The 21,355-nt window shown below is 37.2% G+C and overlaps 3 protein-coding genes and 1 long non-coding RNA gene across 4 annotated transcripts; 1 reads left to right on the top strand and 3 right to left on the bottom strand.

Annotated features, from left to right (window-relative positions):
• Positions 1-3,152: 3,152 nt before the first annotated feature.
• On the bottom strand, positions 3,153-8,286 carry LOC125874657 (uncharacterized). The gene is made up of 3 exons (XR_007447290.1): positions 8,064-8,286; positions 7,808-7,876; positions 3,153-3,259 (listed from the first exon to the last, which is right to left on the bottom strand). It is a non-coding gene; the product is annotated as an uncharacterized LOC125874657 (long non-coding RNA).
• A 1,020-nt stretch (positions 8,287-9,306) lies between these two features.
• Positions 9,307-9,877, top strand: LOC125873767 (uncharacterized). Its single transcript, XM_049554629.1, has one exon. It carries the CDS (start codon positions 9,447-9,449, stop codon positions 9,771-9,773), a length of 327 nt encoding a protein of 108 aa, XP_049410586.1. The 5' UTR covers positions 9,307-9,446; the 3' UTR covers positions 9,774-9,877.
• Positions 9,878-10,010: 133 nt separating this feature from the next.
• LOC125873766 (chlorophyllide a oxygenase, chloroplastic-like) lies at positions 10,011-14,602 on the bottom strand. Its single transcript, XM_049554628.1, has 9 exons — positions 14,451-14,602; positions 13,490-13,732; positions 13,178-13,282; positions 12,575-12,850; positions 12,133-12,280; positions 11,804-11,988; positions 11,588-11,700; positions 10,731-11,025; positions 10,011-10,581 (listed from the first exon to the last, which is right to left on the bottom strand). The coding sequence occupies exons 1-9, from the start codon at positions 14,526-14,528 to the stop codon at positions 10,417-10,419; spliced, it is 1,608 nt and encodes a 535-aa protein (XP_049410585.1). The 5' UTR covers positions 14,529-14,602; the 3' UTR covers positions 10,011-10,416.
• Positions 14,603-16,045: 1,443 nt separating this feature from the next.
• Positions 16,046-21,113, bottom strand: LOC125873240 (filament-like plant protein). The gene is made up of 5 exons (XM_049554140.1): positions 20,859-21,113; positions 20,096-20,253; positions 18,249-18,441; positions 16,771-18,068; positions 16,046-16,690 (listed from the first exon to the last, which is right to left on the bottom strand). Exons 2-5 carry the CDS (start codon positions 20,204-20,206, stop codon positions 16,310-16,312), a joined length of 1,983 nt encoding a protein of 660 aa, XP_049410097.1. The 5' UTR covers positions 20,207-20,253; positions 20,859-21,113; the 3' UTR covers positions 16,046-16,309.
• Between the last annotated feature and the right edge of the window lie 242 nt (positions 21,114-21,355).

The following is a 21,355-nucleotide window of genomic DNA, read 5'->3' as shown; positions in this document are numbered from 1 at the left end:
CGGGGGAGGGTCAAGGGTAGGAGTGAAAAAATAAAAATTTGGGGGAGCTGGTATGGGGGGTGGGTGGGGGGAGGGTTGAGGATAATAAATACATAGTGAAAACATTTTTCAAAACATTTAACCCAACCAAACATGAGAAAGTTTGCTTAGGGATCGGAGTTGCAAACTGCTCGACCTTAGGTAAGGTTGGGTAGGGAGGTCTTCCCACTTCCTCTTCCCATTCATGAAAGGGTACTAAGAAGAACTGAGGAAAGGAGCAGAGTTGGAATCATACCAAACACACCCTAATACATGATTTCCTTATTTTACACTATGTATTTATTATCCATAAAATCAAACAAATAAAAAAATATACTTATAAGTAACAAAAGAAATGTACATTTAAAATATATATTTTTGAAGGGCCAAAGACTTCACCTTTTCAATTATAGTGAAAAATATTAGTTCTATAGAAGAACATAAAAATCAAGAGAAATTACAATATTTTTAGTGATATCATGAATTTACAGTGAATAAAAATTAGAAGTTTAACCCATTTGGCTACTCCATACTTTACACATATTTTACCCATAGTTTTATGGGTTGAATATGAATATCAACCCATATTTTATCCATGTAAAAAATCACTCACCCAACTCATAAAATATGGGCGGATTGAACGAATTACCGGGCTAATGTTGCCGGTACTACTCATGAGCAAATCAATATGGCCAACTTACCAGTCTCATCCAATAAATTGCTCTCAAAATTTGTCGCCAACATAAGATATTGAGACAGTTAGTGAAAATAAAGCACAAAAGTCATTGAGATTTAGGTACTTTATGCGAAGATTTGGTCTATTTAATTGTGGTATGCACATAATATACATATTGTATACACAATTAACATTTATTTAATTTTTATATATATATGGCTAGGCGTTTTAATTATCTTTGACGAGCGGTCAAATCTGTAAAGGTCATTTGCACGAATATCCCTATTTCAAAGTGATAAGGAAAAATAAGTTATGCCGCTTACTTTCTACATAACTTATAACATTTAGAAAGATAAGTTCAGTTCGTAACCAACAAATGTAAGACATAATTTTAGTTCCTACAAAACTCATGAAGTTATATCTTCCAAGCATAACTTATTATTACAGATTTTTAATCTTGCCATATAAGGTAATAGCTCTCTAATTAAACTTATGTCTTGTGAATAAGATAATATACGACTTGCAAGATTTATAGTTTAAAATACTTTAATCTATAAATTTTCATTTAAATAAAAAAGAGAAAATGGTCTAAAACCCCCCCAATCTATATCCAAAATTCCAACTATACACTCTAACTTTACGAGTGTCCTATTACCCACCTAAATTTTATATTTCTCTATTTTATACACACATAAGTGCTGACCTCAACACATAAACCAAATAATTATGCCTGCGTGATTCCACGCGCTGGGTCCCCTGCCTCTTCAACTCCCATTTCCCTCCTAAAACGTAAAAGAACGAAAAAAATCCTCCTTTCTCATTTTCAATCTTTCTCCATTGATCCGTGCTGCTAACAACTTAATAATTTTTAAAGATATATAGAAGGCGGCGTTGATGATGTCTTTATGTTATTAGGGTTCCTCATCTGAAAGCTTCAATCCTAGCCTGTTACATCTGAATCTATGACCGGAGCGTCCGTTGGCCAGTCGGCGATGACGGCTGGTCAACTGATCCCACTTACTTCCGATTCCCAATTCCCCTCTCTTCCTACTAATGTGCCTAGCGCGCATAAATTGCCTAGTGAAGAAGCGATGAAAGTCAATAAAGGCACATATGCTGCTCTTTTGAAACCATTAAATATGAACTCTCTGAGTAATAACAAGAATCAGGTGGGTTCTCCGATACCATATAAGACTCCTACTTTCAATAAAGGTGTTCCACGGGTGACATGGACGGAGGATGAAGTTAAGAGGATGAATGTATTGGAGAATCTTCAATATGCAGTAATAGGAAAATTCTCTTATGGATGGCCACAACTGGAGGAATTAAGGAAATTAATACCTTCACAATGTCAGATTAAAGGAACCTGCCAGATCGGTTTATTGAGAAACAGACATGTATTAATAAGGTTGGAACTATTTGAAGATTTTGTGAATATAATGGCAAAACCATCGTATTACATCACTGATAGGGAAGGTTTTACCTATCCCATGAGACCCCTGATATATGATGAAAAATTCAAAGTTACTGAAGAAACCACACAAGCTATGGCATGGATTTCTTTCCCTGATCTATGGCCCACCTTTTTTGGGAAGGAATCTTTATTTTCACTAGCGGCAGCTATAGGGAAACCGATTCAGCTGGATAATGCAACTATTAATAAAACACGACCTAGTTGTGCGAGGGTGAAAGTCCAGGTCGATTTATTGGGGGAGCTACCTACAATGGTGGAATTGGAAATTACTGATCCAATAAAGAATACGTCCAGGGTGGAGAAGGTTAGAGTAATATATGACATGCTACCTAAATACTGTAAGAAGTGCAGACTACAAAGTCATAATGAGGAAGAGTGTGGAATCCTTCATCCAGAATTGAGAAAGAAGACTCCAACAGATGAAGAAAATGGGATTGATAATGAGGTAGATCCACAACAACCGCAACGAGCTCAAGGAAGAAGCAATAGGCAGTGGATCCCTACTAATAAGAAATTTCCAAGAAATAGCAATAACTCAGGTGATGGTAGTAGGCGGGAAATTGAAAAAGAAGAGGTTACTTCAAGTAACTCCTTTAATGTCCTTACAGAAGGAAACAATGAACATGAGATTGAAGTCGAGGAGAATATACTTACAGATAAAGGAGTGCATGAGAGCACTAAAGGATGGGTATGTAATACTTTCAACAAACCAATAGACGGACATGAGCAGAGAACAAGCAGACAAACAACCACAAATATGAAGGGTAGAGATGAACAGCAAAATCAGTCACATGCATATAATACAGGAGAGTCCACGTCCAATACAAAAAGCCCGGCCTTAAAAGAGCACACAGTAGTAAATAAAAATGAGCTTAAAAATGATAAAACATATGCCAATCTGCAGAACTTCCCTAAGGAGGATGATGTTGGACATCATGGGGAAAATCAATCAGTTGTATTGTGGACTAAAGGAGTGACAACAGGAGAGGTATTTCCCAGCCCTTTACAGATTGAATGTGCTGATGGTACTAAGTTCTCTGAGCAACAAGGATTGTTAGCCCTGCCCTATTGTGAGCAATCCAATGAATCACCTAGAAATCAAAATAGAGAACTGTCAACACAGGAGGACACAAGGATAGCTATTTATGCTAACACACAACACAAGTCTCCCATGCAAATGCTTCATGAATTGGTATCTCATCAAGGGGTAAACAAGGAGAGTCAAACAAATGAGAGCCTAGAACAACATGAAATGGCAAGAGTGGAGGAGCAGGATGACTGCCATATTAATCTCATTGAAGTGTGTAAAGAAGCAGGTCTATCACCACAAGAGATAACAAAGAAGAAGAAGACTAAACCTCAAGGACCTGTCAGGGTCAATCCTATGAGGGCTGGAAGAACAAGTTCAAAATGAAGTACACATCTTTGATATGGAATATTAGATCTGTGAGGACTCATCATTCATTCCATAGAGTACAAATGTTGCATAGACATCATAAATTTGATATGGTGGCTCTAATGGAACCTTTTCAAGATATAAGACATATTCAATCATACAAAAGAAGGTTGGGCATGACATATGCAAATTACAATGTAAATGGGAAGATATGGTTATTTGTACAAGAGAATATTCAGGTGGAGGTAATATCAGACTCAGAACAACAGTTGACTGTGAAACTACTATTTGATAATGGCCATCAAATGATCAATACTTTGGTATATGCAAAGTGTAGTTCCTATGAAAGGCTCCAGTTGTGGAATGAGATATACTCTATTGATCAAAATATGACATATCCATGGTTGGTAGGGGGTGATTTTAATGTCATTTTGACTCCAGAGGAGAAGATAGGAGGACTTCCAGTATATCCTACTGAGGTGGAAGATTTTGCTTGCTGTATAAACTCTTGTGAATTGGTTGATCTAAGATTCAATGGAAGTCCTTTCACATGGTGGAATGGTAGGGCTGATGAGGAGTGCATCTATAAAAGATTGGACAGAATCCTTGTAAATAATTTGTTTTTGGGAGAAATGGGGAATTTAAAATTAGATATCCTTGCTAGGTCTGGCTCTGATCATGCACCAATGGTATTAACATGTGGTGGACAATCTCCACCTACATATAAGCCATTCAGATTCCTTAAATTTTGGACTGAGAAAGAAGAGTTTAAAGAGGTCATTCTACAGAATTGGGTTGCTGATGGTAATCCAGATATTTTTATAAACTTGAAGGTAAAGATGAAAAGAACTAAACAGGCCCTGAGAAAGTGGAGTAGAGATTGTTATGGTGATATTTTTCAACAACTAATCATCAGGGAGGATATTGTCAGAGTTAAGGAACAATTGTTTGAGCATACACCAAATTCTGTCAATAGAGAAGTACTTAGTAGAGCTCAAGCTGAGTATACTAAGTACCTGCACTTTGAGGAAGAGTTTTGGAGGCAGAAATCAGGAATTCAGTGGTTCACAGAGGGGGATAGAAATACTAAGTTTTTCCATAACTTGGTAAAAGGTAGAAGGAAAAGACTGAACATTGACAGGATTCAGAAAGCTGATGGTACATGGGCTGAGGGGACTGAAGTTGAGACAGAAGCCATCAAATTTTATCATGAGCAATTTACAGGAGGGGCAACTGATGTGGATCTGACCTTACTTGATTTAGTTCCTAGTATGGTGACGAAGAAGATAATGTACAATTGAATAGACCTCCTACATTAGAAGAAGTCAGAAGGGTAGTTTTTGAACTAAATGGAGACAGTGCTTGTGGTCCAGATGGATTTACAGCTCATTTTTATCAATGTTGTTGGGATATTGTTCATAATGATGTATTTGCTGTAGTACTGGCTTTTTTTAATGGTTTGACATTACCAAAAGCTATTACTCACACCAATCTAGTCTTGATCCCTAAAAGAGAAAAGGTGGTTTCATTTTCTGATTTAAGACCCATCAGTCTGAGTAACTTCTTAAACAAGGTCATATCTAGACTCATCCATGATAGACTAGAGGATCTGCTGCCTAAGCTTATTTCCAATAACCAATCTAGATTTGTTAAAGGTAGGAACATTACTGAAAATGTTTTACTTGCACAGGAAATTATAGTAGACATCCGAAAAAGGAGTAAGACTGCTAATGTGGTGTTTAAGCTAGACATGGAGAAAGCTTATGATAGAGTGGACTGGAGGTTCATGATGAAAGTCCTTGGCAAAATGGGTTTCAACGATGTATTCTCAGATAAGATTTGGAGGCTAGTTGCTAATAATTGGTACTCTGTGTTAATTAATGGACAAGCCTCTGGATTTTTTCATTCTACTAGAGGGGTCAAACAAGGGGACCCACTGTCTCCTGCATTATTTATATTGACTGCTGAAGTCCTCTCAAGGGCCTTGAATACCCTACATTCTTGTCCACAGTATAAGAGCTTTGGGTTACCTAAGTGGAGTGAGAACATTTCTCACTTGGCTTATGCAGATGATACCATAATTTTTGCTAATGCTGATAGTTTCTCTATAAAGTTGTTAATGAATACTTTGCAGGAATATGAAAAACAATCAGGGCAGAAGATCAATAGGGACAAAAGTGCCTTTTTTGTACATAATATGGCTGCTCATAGAGATGTTCAGTTGATAGAGGAATGTTCGGGATTTTCAAGAGGTACTTTTCCTTTAACATACCTAGGTTGCCCAATTGGGCATGCTAGGAAAAGGAAAACTCACTTTGCTGATCTGATGAAGAAAGTGCTGAATAAACTACAAGCTTGGAAAGGAAAGTTACTCTCATTTGGAGGAAAGGTTGTTCTAATTAATAATGTGCTACAAAGTGTCCCTATATATCAACTATCTGCAATCATACCTCCTAATTGTGTGATTCATGATCTACACAAACTATTTGCAAGATTCCTGTGGAGTTTTAAGGAAGGTAGTAGAAGCAAGCACTGGGTTTCTTGGACTAAAATTTGTCAACCTAAACTGGAAGGAGGGTTGGGTTTCAGGTCCCTATTTGATGTATCAAGAGCTTTGTTTGCAAAGCTTTGGTGGAATTTTAGAACCAAAAACTCTATGTGGTCACACTTCATGTGGAACAAATACTGTAAGAAGTGTAGACCTCAAATCGTGGAGTGGAAGGGAGGTTCTCAGACTTGGAAGTATATGTTACAGGCTAGGGATTCCATAGATCAAGAAATTTGGTGGCAGCCTAACAATGGATCCTCTAGTATTATGTTTGATAATTGGTCTCAAATTGGAGCATTACATTACTATCTTCCAATATCTTTTTCTTCTAGTCTCGATCAAGAAGATATTAGTCAAGTGATGATTCAAGGGAAGTGGAATGAGGAGTTGCTACGACATATCTTCCCTGAAGGAGTTACAGAACACATTATTAAAAACATTGATATTGTTCAGGAGTGTGAGGAGATGGATAAGCCTTACTGGATGCTAAATCACTCAGGTAAGTTCTCTATCAGGTCAGCTTGGGAGAGTTTGAGAACTCCAGGGGTATATCAGGAAGAATTTAGACAAGTATGGGAGAAAGGGGTCCTTTTTAAAATCTCTTTTTTCTTCTGGAGATTGATCAAACAAAGAATTCCTATTGGAGAACTTTTGGTCAGAATGGGGCTAGAAGAGGTGGTGTATTGTTGTTGCTGTGACCTGAACATTAATGAAACATGGGAACATCTTTTTATTGCTTGTCATAAATCTCAGTTTCTGTGGAACATAGTTGGAAGAGCTGCTGGAGTTGAGGGGCCTTTTCTACAACTGAAGGACACCATTTTTAAATGGTGGAATGCAGAATGTAGTGCTAAATTGAGGCCTCTGTTCAATGCTATCCCTGGTTTTATCCTATGGGAAATTTGGAAAGGAAGAAATATTGTGAAACATGGTGGTAAAATGTCTAGGTACAGTATGTTAGCAGAAATTAATAGAAATATTCACAGTCTGGCTGTGGTTAGATATCCTTGGTTACACAACATACCTAAAGAGTGGGCTATGATGGTGCATTTCTTTGAGAATTACAAATCTGTTATATCGACTAGGGTGATTTATTGGGTCCCTCCTGGTATAGGGGTGTACAAATGTAATTCAGATGGTGCATCTAAGGGTAATCTAGGACCTAGTTCCGGGGGTTTCTGCATCAGAAATTGGGAAGGAAAATTCATATATGCAGCTACACAGGAGTTGGGTGTCAAGACAAGTTTGGAAGCAGAGGTCATTGCTTTAAAAATGGGACTACAATTTTGTGTGTCCAACAATCTATTACCTGTTATACTGGAGACTGACTCATTAATGGTGTCTCAAATATTGGGTGGCAATTGGGAAACTCCATGGAGCGTTAGCTTGATGATTAAGAAAATACAATGGCTGAGGAAGGCAGGAGGAGTGGAGGTGTCTCATGTGCTCAGAGAAGGAAACAAAGTTGCGGACTACTTTGCTAATTTTATTTTTTCATGTGCAGGTACAGGTTTTAAAGTTTTTAACACATACATAGAAGTACCCAGGGAAGGGAAGGCACTCATCGAACTAGATGCAAATAGAGTTCCAAACTTAAGAGTTACCAAATGCCAGAATCCCTCATTTACAGTATAAGGTGCCCAGGTTACATCAATACTAAAAACATGTTGTTCAAGAAGAAGAAACAAGATTTACCTCAACCGATGACCGTGGATCTAAATCGGAGCCATTTAGACAGTGGTATTAGCTCTTTGCGAGCTCAATCTGTCAAATGGTAACGATTTAGAAACATGAGATCAGTGAGGTAGCAAGATATAGGAATATAACAAATAATAACAGCAAGAGAAGGAGTAAGAACTCTTCATTTAAGTGCGGAATCTACAATACAATCCCAGAAAAAACATGAATTATTCCGAATCGTCGCAATAAGGTTTGAGAATATAGGGCTCACCTTCAAATGAAAGTATCAGATTTGAGCTACATCAAGTTGAAGAAGTCTTCATCGGACAAGATTACATGGCGCTTGTGACAGATTAGAGCGTCTTGGATGTAATCTATCCAAGCTCGATGTTCTCAGGTCCTTGACCTTTCATCAATAGACGTTCGTTGTTCCCTCCAAGTTCGGCTGATAGTGGTGATAGTAAGGAATAGAGAGAAGGGCGGCTACTTTCCCCTGTTTGTGTTGGTCTTAATGTCTTAATTTCTAAATTTTTCATCTGCTTTTGTTTGGTAAGAGAGGCCACTTTTGGGCCTATAGCATTTGTATTATTTCCGTTTTATGTATTAATGCCTTTTGGGGCTTTTGAAATTAAAAAAAAAAAAAAAATCTTTCTCCATTAACAATGCGATCTGGTAACTAAGAGTGCAGGTTGACAGTTCCACCGGAATGGCCATAGCGCTGCCGGTGACGGTCAGACGACGTTCAAACCAATGCGAAAATATACTCATGGAGGAGACGAATCTTCTCCAACAAGAATCACCTTCAAATCCCAACCATAGCTCCTCGAATTTGAATTACAATCCAGCGATCACTGTTGGGAGTGATTCAGATCGTTCCAATTGATGGAATCTACACCTCAAGATCTACCTAATACTACAAAATCACAACATTCTATCTTATCGTTTGAGAGATCTGCTTAGGCGATTTTGGGGGAGTATCGTCAAAATCGCCTCTCAACTCAAACGGAGTTTCGCTGACGATAACTGAGATTCAGGGGAAACAAATCACTATGTTGGAATCCCCTCATCCCAGCGCACTCAATTATGTAAGTAAAATCGATATGAACAGAGGTTGTAATTCAGGCGAACTCGCCAGAGCTCACGATATGAACAGAGGTTGTAATCGTTGGAGAAGGAGGAATTTTTCGTCAAAATTAAACTTCTAACGCGCCTAGAGAAGGTGAGAACACCTCCCATGACAGGTCAGCACTTAGGTGTGTATAAATTAGAGAAATATAAAGTTCAAGTGGGTAATAGGACACCCATAAAGTTAAAGTGTGTAGTTGGGATTTCGGATATAGGTTGGGGGGGGGGGGGGTTAGACCATTTTCTCAATAAAAAATCAAAAATAAAAATCACCTTGAAAAAGGGACTATCCGTGCAAAATCTTGAATTTGTAGTTAACTAAACGGGCCAATAACACTAATGAGCTGGACATCAGTGACCCAACGAACAATACCCGAATAACTTGATTCTCAAGCCTACCGAAATACCCACGAATCCTCTAGAAATTTTCTTCAACACTCTACACCTTTCTTCTCCATCTCTTCAAAAACTCCACTTTGCAGTTTGCACTAATTCATAACCCAATCAACAAATCAAAGTATCATAAACAATGTTCTTCTTCTTCGTAGGAGGCTTAGAGCAGCAAGCGAGACAGGTATTGAAGAGCGGGGCTGGGAGGTGCATTGCGTGCGGATCACGCGCTGACCTCGTCGATTATGAAAAGGTTCTCAAGTTCTTCTTTGTTCCGGTGTGGAGATGGCCGGGAAAAGAGCCGGTGATGTACTGCAACGATTGCAAACTCTTCTTCCCTCAATCTCTAACTCCTCCTCTGCCGTCATCCACGGCTGAGGTCCCGGACGTTCTTAGGTGTCAGTTCTGTCGCCGGGAAGTGGACGGCGATTTCCGATTCTGTCCCTTCTGTGGTAATGCACTGTGAATGAATAATCTATATGTAATAACAGACGCTTCAGGGTTTGAAATACTTTGTTATTATGTTACTCTTCTTGTCTTGTAATTAGTATATATATATATATATCATGTTGTTGAATTAAACGATATCAAAATTTTGTTTTAAGCAATTCCATCCATGGACTCGTCACTGAAAGAACATAAGTTTGGACGACAAAAATACACTTTGGGGCAAAACAGCTAGACAATCAGATCTTCCTCTTGCTTCATTTTGGCGAAAAAATTGTGTATACAATTCAAAAATTCGAAAAGATTGATACTATGATACAAGTTGGAGGACCACTTCCATGACTTTCAATAGAGCCTCCAGATTTTCTAGGAGGCATGCTAGGGAAAACATGAAAGGATTGATGGCGGGGTCAAGGTTGTTTAAACTGTACATGAACCTAAAAACAATTAGTGTACAGTTTATTTTTTACAAGGGAAGCTATAATGAAATTATCTCATTTTCAGGATGCTCTGGTATATCCTCAGAGCAACAAGTGTGGCAATTGCGTTATATACCAACAGAGATTCTCAGAAACTGAAGTTCTTCAAAGAACTAAGGTTGTTTAAAGTGTACGATCGATCATCTTGAGTTGTAAAATCTATCCTTGGATTAGTTCCATGTTTCATTTGCTGAATGGCAATTGCTTTGCTCCATTCTCTACAGCATCTCTCCATATTCTATACCTCACTCCTAGCTTATCGTATGATACAGGCAGGTTCCAAATGTTAGCACCCTTGAGCATCCGATCTTGTTGACCAATCACAAGCCGTAGGTCTTCATTTAAAACCTGTGAACGTTTATGCAGGAGAACTCGTCATTATAGGTATTGTGATTTGTGCAGGTGATGCATCTTGAAGAAGTCAATGACACTGATTTACATCATTACTGAGTTATATGTAATGACAGACACTACCAATGTTAAGGATATAATCTAACCTGTTCAGCAAAATGCCTCCACACATATTGCATGAAAGGCATGTGTTTTAATATGGGAGCAAAATCCAGTGACATCCTATATAGCAACCTTGTCTTCTGTCGAGATGCAGGTAAACATACATGAAGTTGGTGAAGGTGTGTAGAGCACTCTTTGGTGCTCTGCCCCTCCAATTTGCCTGGCTTTGAGATTCCAATGGTTGATAGAACCATACAAGGTGGTCGAAATTCCATATCTATTGGATAAGGATCCCAATATCCTTGCAGACCCGATGCTGGAGTCAAAAAATTTACAAAGCTGAAAAAGAAAGGTAACAAGTAAGTGTTCACATCTCTGGGCTATCATTGCCAGACTTTATTAATCAGACAGGTACAAGAACCACCACGCCTTCACCTTCTCCATCAACAAAGTAAACAAGAAAAATATAGTATCACATTGTTTTGGTTGTTAGAAAGTGGAAACATCTTTTTTACCTAATTGTGCTCCATAATATCTTTTTTCTACGCAATGTACATGAGCACGAACCATTGTCATAGATTTGTAATCAAATTTTTATTTTCCATGAAACCATATGAATTCAAGTCAACTCTCCTTTAGAAAATTCATTTTGGGACTTGAAGAATTATTGATCTGTAAGGTAAGAGTTATCAACTAATCTAACTCAGTATTTTTCACATTGTAATCCAGTATGTTGTTAAGAAAATATGCAGGGCACCAAGAATTATGCCCTCAGCTCCTTAATGTCTAAGGTGGCGATTTCAACAATGGTTGGCATTTTGTTTAATTTCAAACTGAAGATTTGTAAACTAGTGTTACAAGAACTTCTAAACTATTTTAAATCATTATAATAACAACAAACCTTGGGACACTCCATCCTTTAGCAAACGTAGATGTATGGGTGAAAGGTGCATGGGCAAGATCCAACAGATTGTCTAAAAGCAACCCATGTTCCACTGGAAGTTCCATCACTATCTGCCAGTTTAAAGAACAACAAGGATGGAGCAGAAAGAGTTAACTTACTGTTGTTAGATGGTTTTCCTATTAACAATTAAAATGGTGTTTCAGTGATTCAAACCTCTGCATGGATTTGAAATCCAGAAGGTGGAAGTAGAGAAGGAAGAGTGGCTGTAGGAGGATCATTTCCAGGCCAAATCCATATCATTCCTTCTTGCTCAAAGCATGGCAGAGATTTGATCTTGACATTCAGAAATTTTGTTGATGGCATTTTCTCACATTTCCCGTCTGTTGAATATTCCCACCCTAAGGATCATCAAACAAACGTAGAAGTAAATGTCAGTTATTGCATGCACTCTCCACGTATCAAACATCAAATTGATCAAGTGTTTTATTATATCCTAGATAGGAAATTTGCACTCAAGAATGCTTAGATTCGTCTATTCTCACCATGATAAGGACATTTGATTCGACCCTCTTTCACTGAACCCAAATGAAGGGGGCAGGCTCTATGTGCACATGTGTTCCGGACACATCCAGGTTTTCCATCTTTCCCACGAAAAATCACCCATGGTTCCTCAAAGCATTCAATTGGTATCTGATACGTTATAGTCAAATAACCATCAACATACGAGACACTAGAATACAGCAAAAAAAATAAAAAATGCGTTCTCTTCTCTCTCAGAAAGTTAGAAAGGAGATGGTACAACATCTTATTGGTTGGCATCAGAGTATTGAATCAGTTCATTTTAGTAATTTATTATTTAAGTATGTCCTTTTCATTTTCCCAGGGGACTTATTAGTTTGTAGATATATATAACATAGAAATTGGTAGCATGTTGTCTGCAGTTCTGCAAATAAGATTATTACATAAATCAGGTAATTGACTTACCATGGTGTCATCCTTAATATCAGTGGAGAAAGCAACAGGATACCAGAAGTTCTTCAAATGGGGGCTGTATTCTTGAACAGGACCGGACACATTGAGGGTTCTCCTAGGCTGCTTGCTTTTAACATTATCTCTAGATACTGTAGATGTACCGGGGGATGAAGACGTGGAATCTGATTCTTCTGTACTCCTCTCTGGTAGAAGCCTATCATTAACCAATGCTTCCATGTAAGCTAGCTTATCTAAAGCAGCAGAAACCCGCACCTCAGATATATGTACCTGTTGCTATCACTACTTTAGATACAAATCTTGGCTTATTGGAAGTACACGAAATCCCAAACTTGCCTTTTGTGTTGTTTTTTCATTTTTCTTTTTGACAAGTAAGATTCTTGAACTAGTTTATCTATGATTTATGAAATTAGCCATTTTTTCTTAAGAAAACCTGCTTTGCTTCAATAGGTTTTACAGATAAAAGGAAACTAAACCTGAACAACCAATAATAAAGGGAAAATATTTGATGTGTTACATATCTACCCAAAAATCTAGAAAGGAGTAACTTGTATCCAACAGCATAACTTTGTTCAATGGGATCAAAGTAGTATATACCTCTTTATGGGCCTGAGAAAGTGCTTCTTGTAAATCCGCGAGTTCCTTCTTCACAGTTCCAATAGATTTATACTCCCGTGCTAGAGGATTCAATACTTCCACAACCTACTCACACAGTATCCACCAGTCACACAACTTAGTATAGGGATGAAAAGGAAGAAAACTATGACGAGAAAAAGTTGGAACGAACTCCAAAGAAGGAATAGTCACTAATTAGCAGAAATGAAGCAGGAGATATACTGAATCTTTAAACTCAGCTCAATTCAAAACTGCAATAAAATAAGGGGTAACACATGATGTACGAGAATCAACCTTTTCGTGCAGGAGCATTATTGTAAGTACGTCTTGACGAGCTCGCCAATCACAATATTGTATATCAAATCTAGCAACTTCTAAAGCTTGATTTGCATCCAGGAACTTCCCTTTAGACTGAGGGAATTTTGACCTTGGATCTTCCACATCAAAGATTGTCAGCCAGGAGCTTTTCTTGTTTGTTAACTCAATACCCGCTGCCTCCTCATACACTGCAAACACTCCAAAACCACCTTTGAAACACTGACAATGAACAAATTGCAGAATTATCGTCCACTCAATAATTCATCTGATGGAGAAAATGCAAGTTGTGTATAGTTCTGTATATTCAGATTGAGATAACTTCCCAAATAACCCAATGGGTAACTGATTACTACATGAACTACAACTTTTCTACCCGATACACATACACTAGAGCATAAAAATTAAAAACATGCCACAAATAAGTTACACAACAGAGTCCACGAGGAAGAAGCTCATTCTTTCTCTGGTTTTTAGTTAGAAAGCATTTTCCACCAAAACAATAATATAAACTTACCTCACTTATGGGCAGAAATCAGTTTGCTTTACAACTATCTTAACTGGTAACTTCATTACTTGATCCAACCAACACTTAGTACACATTATTAAGAAGAAATAATAGTCAAAAACAAAACTGAAGTATCACTTTTAACGAATTTTGTAAATGCACTTACGTTTCTTCTCTCAACTATCACCGGCTATTAATCAAAAACCCTCATGTATTTGAATACAATCATCAAAAAGGCACACGACAACGTAATTTGCCCATAAAATGTCGTCTTCTTCAACATGTCAATTGACTCATTTTAACATTTTTCTAGAAAAACACTTAGCAGCTTATATACTCTCTCCGTCCCAATTAATGCAATTGTAGTGTGAGATATGTTTATGTAACTATAAATCATGTATTCGAGCAATAGGAGTAGTAGAAAAGAGTTACCTTTCTAGTATAAGTCTTAGTTGAGCGGCAAAAAGAGAAAGGAAAAGAGAGAGCAGCAGAAGTAGCAATAGCGGACATGGCGGGGCTGAAGCAGCTGCTCCTATCTTTTTCGAAAAAAAGATGAAAGAGACGGCAGTTTTCTCTTGTCCAAGCAAACAAAAGAGAGAGAAAGTGAGGCTTCAATTTTGAGGGAAGAGCGATTTCGTTTTGTTGATAAGAGGTTGAGTGTAAAATGAGAAGCGCGATCTCGACCTTCCTCCCACACTTCGCCACGTGGATTTCTTCGTTTCACACGTGGCGTCTTCGATCTCCACATGCTTGTTTCTTGTAGGGCCTACATCTTCCATTTGCCAGCGTGGATGGTGGAATTATATCTTCTTTATTTGCTTTCAATTCTCATTGGCAATATTTTTGTAGAAAATCCATTCTTTCATCATTAAGTTAGATTGTTAAATGGCATATCCTTTTTATAACTCTGTCATTGTCAATCACCTTACAAACAGTATTGTAGTACTGCTAGTTTATTGCCTAAATTCTTAATATTAATGGGTGTTTATAATTATTTGGAAATTATTATTCTCCGTTTTTATAACATTTTCTTTTTAGTTAGTCCAAAAAAAAGTTCTATAATTTTAAAAAGTTTAAAATTTCACATTTATCCTAATAAAATAGTTTATAGTCGTACAAATATTCAAGATATATTTTAAATCATAAATTTCAAAAAAGGAAATTAATAAATTTTGTGATGTCGCATAAATAGGATGGAAGGAGTAGTATATTTTGTCAAATTTTTTAGTAGTAGTCAAAAGTGTTCTTTTTTAAAAAAAAAGAAAAGAAGAAGCTTATTTTTGATAGTTTAAAGTGTCCGAACAAGATTTTAGGGGGAAAAACTGCATAAATAAATAATTTCGAGCAGTAGCAAAAGTTGAAAACAAAATAGTAGCTTCTTCCTGGAAGCATTTTTTGAAATCTTAGCCAACCATAAATTATTGGTCTAGTATTGATAAAATGAAAGTCTTCTGCAAATTGGTATATCAAAGTTTTTTTGTTAATTGGTATATCAAACACAATATGTTATTCTTCAAAAATATTTTTCAAAATAAACAGATTTTGAAAGCTTGTTGACTACATAGCGTATATATCATGCTGACATTATATAAATAGAGGAAGTGTTCCAACATTTAAGACGGAGAAATAGCAAAACGTATTATATTTTGTATAATGTTGCATCTTGCTTCCGCATTTAGCTGGCTGATGCACTAATATTGTAGTGTTTCAGTTTCATGCAAGTATATTCAATCAAAGGGTCTCTAATTAATGTGGCTGAGCATTAACCTGCAATCGTAAACAATGTTATAATAATGTGGTTATAGTCCTTAATAAGCTGGTTAATACTTTATATTATCTCTTTTGAATCTCCAAAAAATGTCCAATGGCTTAAATCCAAAATTTATGACATTTTTGAGACCATAAAGAAAGAGCCAGTAATCTGGGTAAGGTGTTTGCATGAAGGATGCATGTTTCCTTTTGAACCCCATGACCAATCTTCTTTGAATGATCAATATTTACAATCTTTGAGTTATCTTGCACGCACAGATTTATAATATGACATATTTGGTTCTGTTTGTAGTTTAAAGATATGAACATTCTCTTAACAATCAAAGCACATATGATGCTAATTAAACAAAATTTAATCAGCCATTCCTACTTATAACCATATGAAAATATGATGGCAACAATGACGGCTCAATCTCAAGCAGATTACAATTCGGCTATATGAATGCTCACTGACATCTACACCTCGACTTTCCTTTAGTCATATCCCTTTTGATTTTGTTACTCAAATATACTCTTACATTTTAGAGCTGAATTCCACTCTTGCTTCGAGAAAACAACTTCCCAAAACCATTTCTACTTTTGGATGTTGTCACTTGAGTAGCTGATGATGATGATGACGAAGAAGAGGATGATTCCCCTTCATTTCCGTTCATAGAATGACTAGAATTCTCAATCTTTGGAGTGTCTGAATTGCTGTTTCGGGTAAATGTCTCGTTTACATGTAATTTCCATTCCTCTCCACTAGCTCCAGCCACAACTGATCCTTCCCCAGAAAATCCAGGAAGATTTGCAGTGTCTATCAAGAAATCTTCTAAAGTGGCTAGTGAATGAAGCTGCTTCCCAAGAGATGCAATTGTTTTCTGGCATTCTGCAAGCTTGTCAGCAGCTACAGCTAAATCTTCCTGCAAATAGAAAAGCTTAGAATTTAAGAGCTTCAAGGCTTTTGAACAACAGAAAAAGAATCCGTTGAGACAACTGTTACCTGCTTTATTTTCGATTCACCATTTGAACAAGAAGCTTGCTGAAGTTCAAATTCCTGGGATTTTCTTCTTAGTTCATTTTCCAATTCCTGGCACTTAGTTTCCTTCTTAGAGGACAATGATCGTTCTCTTTTGACTTCTGTCTTTAAAGAATCAACGTTTGCAGACATTGTCCGTGCTTCTACTTCCATGCCAAAGAGTTGAAACTCAAGCAACTCTTTTGACTCATTCACTTCATCTAGCTCCTTCTGTAGCTCTTCCAACTTCATTTGAGCTTCCTTAAGCTGCAAATCGGACATCTTGAGGGCATCTTGGCTCTCAGTTAAAGCATTTTCCAGGTCAGCTTTCTCTGCTTCAATTTTCTCCACCTTTTGCTCTAATTCAACCACCCTTTGTGAAATGGTTTCACATTCTGCTGCCAGGGGATTCTCTTCACTTGATGAGTCATCGGCAACAGCATCAGATGTAAGTGAAGAGGCTTTATTCACAGTTTCAGATACTGCAGCGAGTCTCTCCATCTCCAAGAAGTCATCCATCATGTCAATTTCTAAAGACCTGGCAGCGAGAGTTTTAGGCATAGCTTTTTCGTGCTGAAATTGATCGAGCTTAGTAAAAAGTCCTGATGCCCATGAATCAGAGCAACTTTGATCACATTCACTTGTTTCCAGTTTGCACATCATGTGGCTATCAGTGTCGACAGTCTTCAGTCGATCTCCACTACTGGATTGACTATTGGTGAAGGACTCAACAGAGAAAGATGAAACAGCAGAAGATCTTTGGTCACTGAGTAGGGATGATTTGCGAGCCAAGGTTTGTAGTCTTCGACACTCAGCTTCAAGCTTGGTCACTTTCTTTATGCTCTCTAACTGCTGCTTACTAGCAGTTTCTGCTGCTTGGTTGCTCAAGTCCCTCTCTATGGTTCTAATTTGCAACTCCTCTGAACAAGATGAAAGGTCAATTTTGAGAGCTGTGTTCTCCTTCTCTAGACACTCGAGCCTGACAAGAACATTCGGATCAGTATAAACAAGAGAACCAGTTCTACTAGCCTCTGCTTGTGTCTGGAGCTCAAGTAGCTGATATTCAAGTGCAGCTTTTTCAGATTCCCATTCTTTTTCCTTCTCTACCACAGCATCTTGAATACTTTGCTCCTGCTCATCTCTAGCTTGTCTCAGTTGTCTGACACATTCCTTGAGAGCACCATTAAGATGGTTGACGCGAACATCCAAAGTTGAGTTCTGCTGCACAGCTGTCTCAAGTTGCTGCTTTAGAACTGCAACCTCATTTTCTGCCTTTTCCCAACCTACCAAATATTACAAAAACATGGAACTAATCAAGAGAAAAAATGCATGATAGAACAAGTTCTAAAAAACTATTTACACAAGTGATTCATGTACAGCAAAAGGGCTGGAAATAGTCTAGACAGTATTAATTTTTAAGATTGCATTAAAAAATGTGGAAGAAACGAAACAGTGAAAGATACCTGCAACAGCTTCTTCTGCCACTTTAGCATGCTGCTTAACTAAGTCTTCTTTTGCACTAACATTAACTAGAGCAGCTGATAGCTTTTCTATCAATTTCTTTGGACTTTCCTTGGCTTCATGATCTAGAGTTGCAACTTTTGAGGTTACTTCCGGTGACTGAATGTCATTATCTGGAGTTTCTTTCAACGGATCCTGCTCCATAAAGCAGTAATTGCAAGTGTTGAAGTGAGAAAACCTAAGTTAACAAGCACTGACAAGGAATTATCAGGAAAAAAATGGCAAGGAAAAAACAAAATTGGAGTTAAGGCCCCCGGAGCGTGGCATAAATTATGATAACCTATGCTACTCAGTCTCTCCAAAAATTCTGCCACCCGTGTCGTATCCTCAAAAATTGCACTACTTTTAGAGGATTTGACACGCATCCAATCACACTTTTGAAGAGTCTGAGCAACGTAGATGATAACAGGTTAACGGAGGCCGAAACAGGAAGAAATTTACTTCAGGGGGATGGTTTTCTTTTGAGGACTCAAAGGTACTATGTTTAACAATCTGTTGATTTGTTTTGATTCTTTTGTACTATGTCTTTTCTCAGTTTATGAAAGCACATGTATAATCAGTTTACCCCTTTTAAGTGTTTTTTTCGGTTTTTGCATTAGTATTACCTTACCTGTCAAAAGCAGAAACATTCAATGCTAAAAGTTTTGCCTTTCAAGTAAAAAAAAAATTTGTGCATTAGATCTCTAGACTGGGAGTGAGGCACACAACAGTAGCAGGTTTGGGATAAGACTTCATCATTATAATAGCTAATACAACGTAAAATGCATACTGAGCCAATGGAAGTCATTATTTTCTCTAGTTACTCTTCACAGATAATGAAAGATGTCTGGCTGCTCAACCAATGTGGGACTGACATAATCAACTCCGTGCTCACACCTGCATTGGCTTTTGGCTTTGCAGATGTTAGGCTCATGGCTTTAGAACTAGAATCTTTTAATACAAAGCTTGAGTCAATTAAAACTTAAAATTTCTCACTATCCATCAATTTGATAGTTACTTTCAGTAGATATCGTAAGTACGAAATTTGTATATGATAAATGTCATTTGAGAACCCTTATACTAGGTGGATAGCTGGCTCCAACACTAAATGTTGTTTCCGTACTTCCAGTTTATGATTAAGTCATTGATAGCTTGGATCAATATAAAGTTGAAGCCTTGAAGCTTTCAAGCATCTGGACTTTACCTCAACTCCGTGAGCCTAGATAGAACCTTACAAATCCTTATAGAATCATTTGCAGTAATTTTCCTTTAGGCATACTTAACACATGGCAAAAACTTTGTCAACGGTTCATTGAAAAATGAAGGATCCTGAAACATTCTTGGATAAAACTTGAACCCCCACAGTTCCATAAACTGGTAGACACAATTCAGGGAGAAAGAGGCAGGAAAAAAATGAAAATCTCATACATAAAAGACAACCAGAGTCACAAAACTACAGCATTTGCAGAAGCAATGTAGAGAACAAACGTTGCACAGAATATGAGCATTTGCGATGCAACATTTTGCTAACTTAGTAAATCTGAGCTTCATATTTAGCTCAAACACTATCAGCTTGAAATATAGCAGACCCCAAGTTGTTTGGAACTGATGCAACTATTGTTGTTGTACTATCAGCTCGAAATAAACATGCATATGAAGATTTAAGTATGTGACTGTGAGTAACTATCAATGTATTTTATCAAATGTCTGATGAGCTTAGCTTCTTCATATCAGCAAAACTAATTAAAAGGCCAAAAAGAGATCATCAAAACAACCTTGAAACAGAAAACCTTTATTTATTGCATTCTACCTGCTCATCAGAATGTCTCTCTGAATGTGAAGACAATGATCCAGAACTCTCAGTTTCACCAATGCTCTTCTCAGAAGATCGCCTTTTCCACAACCAATTCCTCTTGTCCATCTCAATAACCAACTAAATCTCCTACAAGCTCATTGCTCAATGTCCACCTACATATAAATGACACCATTAATCAACAATAATCAAACGAATCAGTAACCAAACAGATAATCTTTAACAAGTGGTCCATCCAGATTTACGTAAACAAAAAGCTATGCAATCAATATATTTATGCCTACAGTCTTCAACAACAAAGATAACATGGCTTCACATTCTTATACCTTTCCTTCAAATCCACTCCACTAACAGCACAAGTGTATTGACACCAAACATACCAAAACAGAACCAAAAAGATATACATCTCAACAAAACAAAAAGGCCCCATTACTGAAACTACAAAATAAAAAACACCCATCTAACAGAATCCATTAAATCCTCCAAAAATACCAAAATCTAAAAACCCCTCCTCCAGATTAACAATAATGTATTGACTAAATGACCTGAAAAAAAAAAACACTCCCACACCTCAGCTTCAATTTGTTTGTCTGGCTTTAATTTGACCCGGAAAATTAAGAAACTAAGTACATTAATATTTTTAAATATTGTGATCATAAACTAAAAATACTTAGAATATATCAAAATATACGAAAACAGATCCAGGTCTGATTATAGGAATCCATTGGTTAGAAAAAAAACAAATACGAAGAAAACACACCTGAATGAAGACCAATAAAATGAATAATAAATGTGAAAGAAACAAGAGATTGCGTTAATGGGTGATGAGAAATCAGAATGCAGAACCAATGAAGTCAAGTCAAAAGATGTGTGGAATGTCAGTGGAAATGTATACATAAAAATAACTCCAAATACAGAGGAAACAATACTCTAATGCATTAAAGAGAAAAGGGTTCTTTCATTTTTTTCGCCATTTTTAAAATGGTTTTTATTGAAGCGAAGGTTTTGGAATAACGAAAAGGACGCAGAGCGCATGTGATGCAGAATGGAAACCTGCAGAATTGCACTTTCTTCACAGCACCTTTTTTTAAGCTTTCTTTTTGTTTATTTTGAAATTATTATGAGAATCATTCCCGCCTTCTACTAACCAAGTGGTCGAATCGCACTCTGAAATTCCGACTTCAATGTGAGTATTGCACACCGAATGGAAACCATAAAAAAAAGTCACTCCAAGGTGTATTTAATCAAACAAAGGGA

The sequence above is a fragment of the Solanum stenotomum genome, chromosome 8 (genome assembly GCF_019186545.1).
Source record: "Solanum stenotomum isolate F172 chromosome 8, ASM1918654v1, whole genome shotgun sequence".
NCBI classification, from domain to species: domain Eukaryota; kingdom Viridiplantae; phylum Streptophyta; class Magnoliopsida; order Solanales; family Solanaceae; genus Solanum; species Solanum stenotomum.
This window is presented reverse-complemented; position numbering and strand designations above follow the sequence as displayed.

Excerpts from the sequence above, each read along its gene's own strand:
- LOC125873767 (XM_049554629.1), top strand. The coding sequence starts at position 9,447 with ATGTTCTTCTTCTTCGTAGGAGGCTTAGAGCAGCAAGCGAGACAGGTA.
- LOC125873766 (XM_049554628.1), bottom strand. The coding sequence starts at position 14,528 with ATGTCCGCTATTGCTACTTCTGCTGCTCTCTCTTTTCCTTTCTCTTTT. Across the intron at positions 12,851-13,177 it reads TTTCTCAGGCCCATAAAGAG|GTACATATATCTGAGGTGCG; the intron begins GTATATACTACT and ends TGATAGCAACAG. Across the intron at positions 11,989-12,132 it reads AATCAAATGTCCTTATCATG|GGTGGGAATATTCAACAGAC; the intron begins GTGAGAATAGAC and ends GATGATCCTTAG.
- LOC125873240 (XM_049554140.1), bottom strand. The coding sequence starts at position 20,206 with ATGGACAAGAGGAATTGGTTGTGGAAAAGGCGATCTTCTGAGAAGAGC. Across the intron at positions 18,069-18,248 it reads GGCAGAAGAAGCTGTTGCAG|GTTGGGAAAAGGCAGAAAAT; the intron begins GTATCTTTCACT and ends AATATTTGGTAG. Across the intron at positions 16,691-16,770 it reads GTGAATCGAAAATAAAGCAG|GAAGATTTAGCTGTAGCTGC; the intron begins GTAACAGTTGTC and ends TTCTATTTGCAG.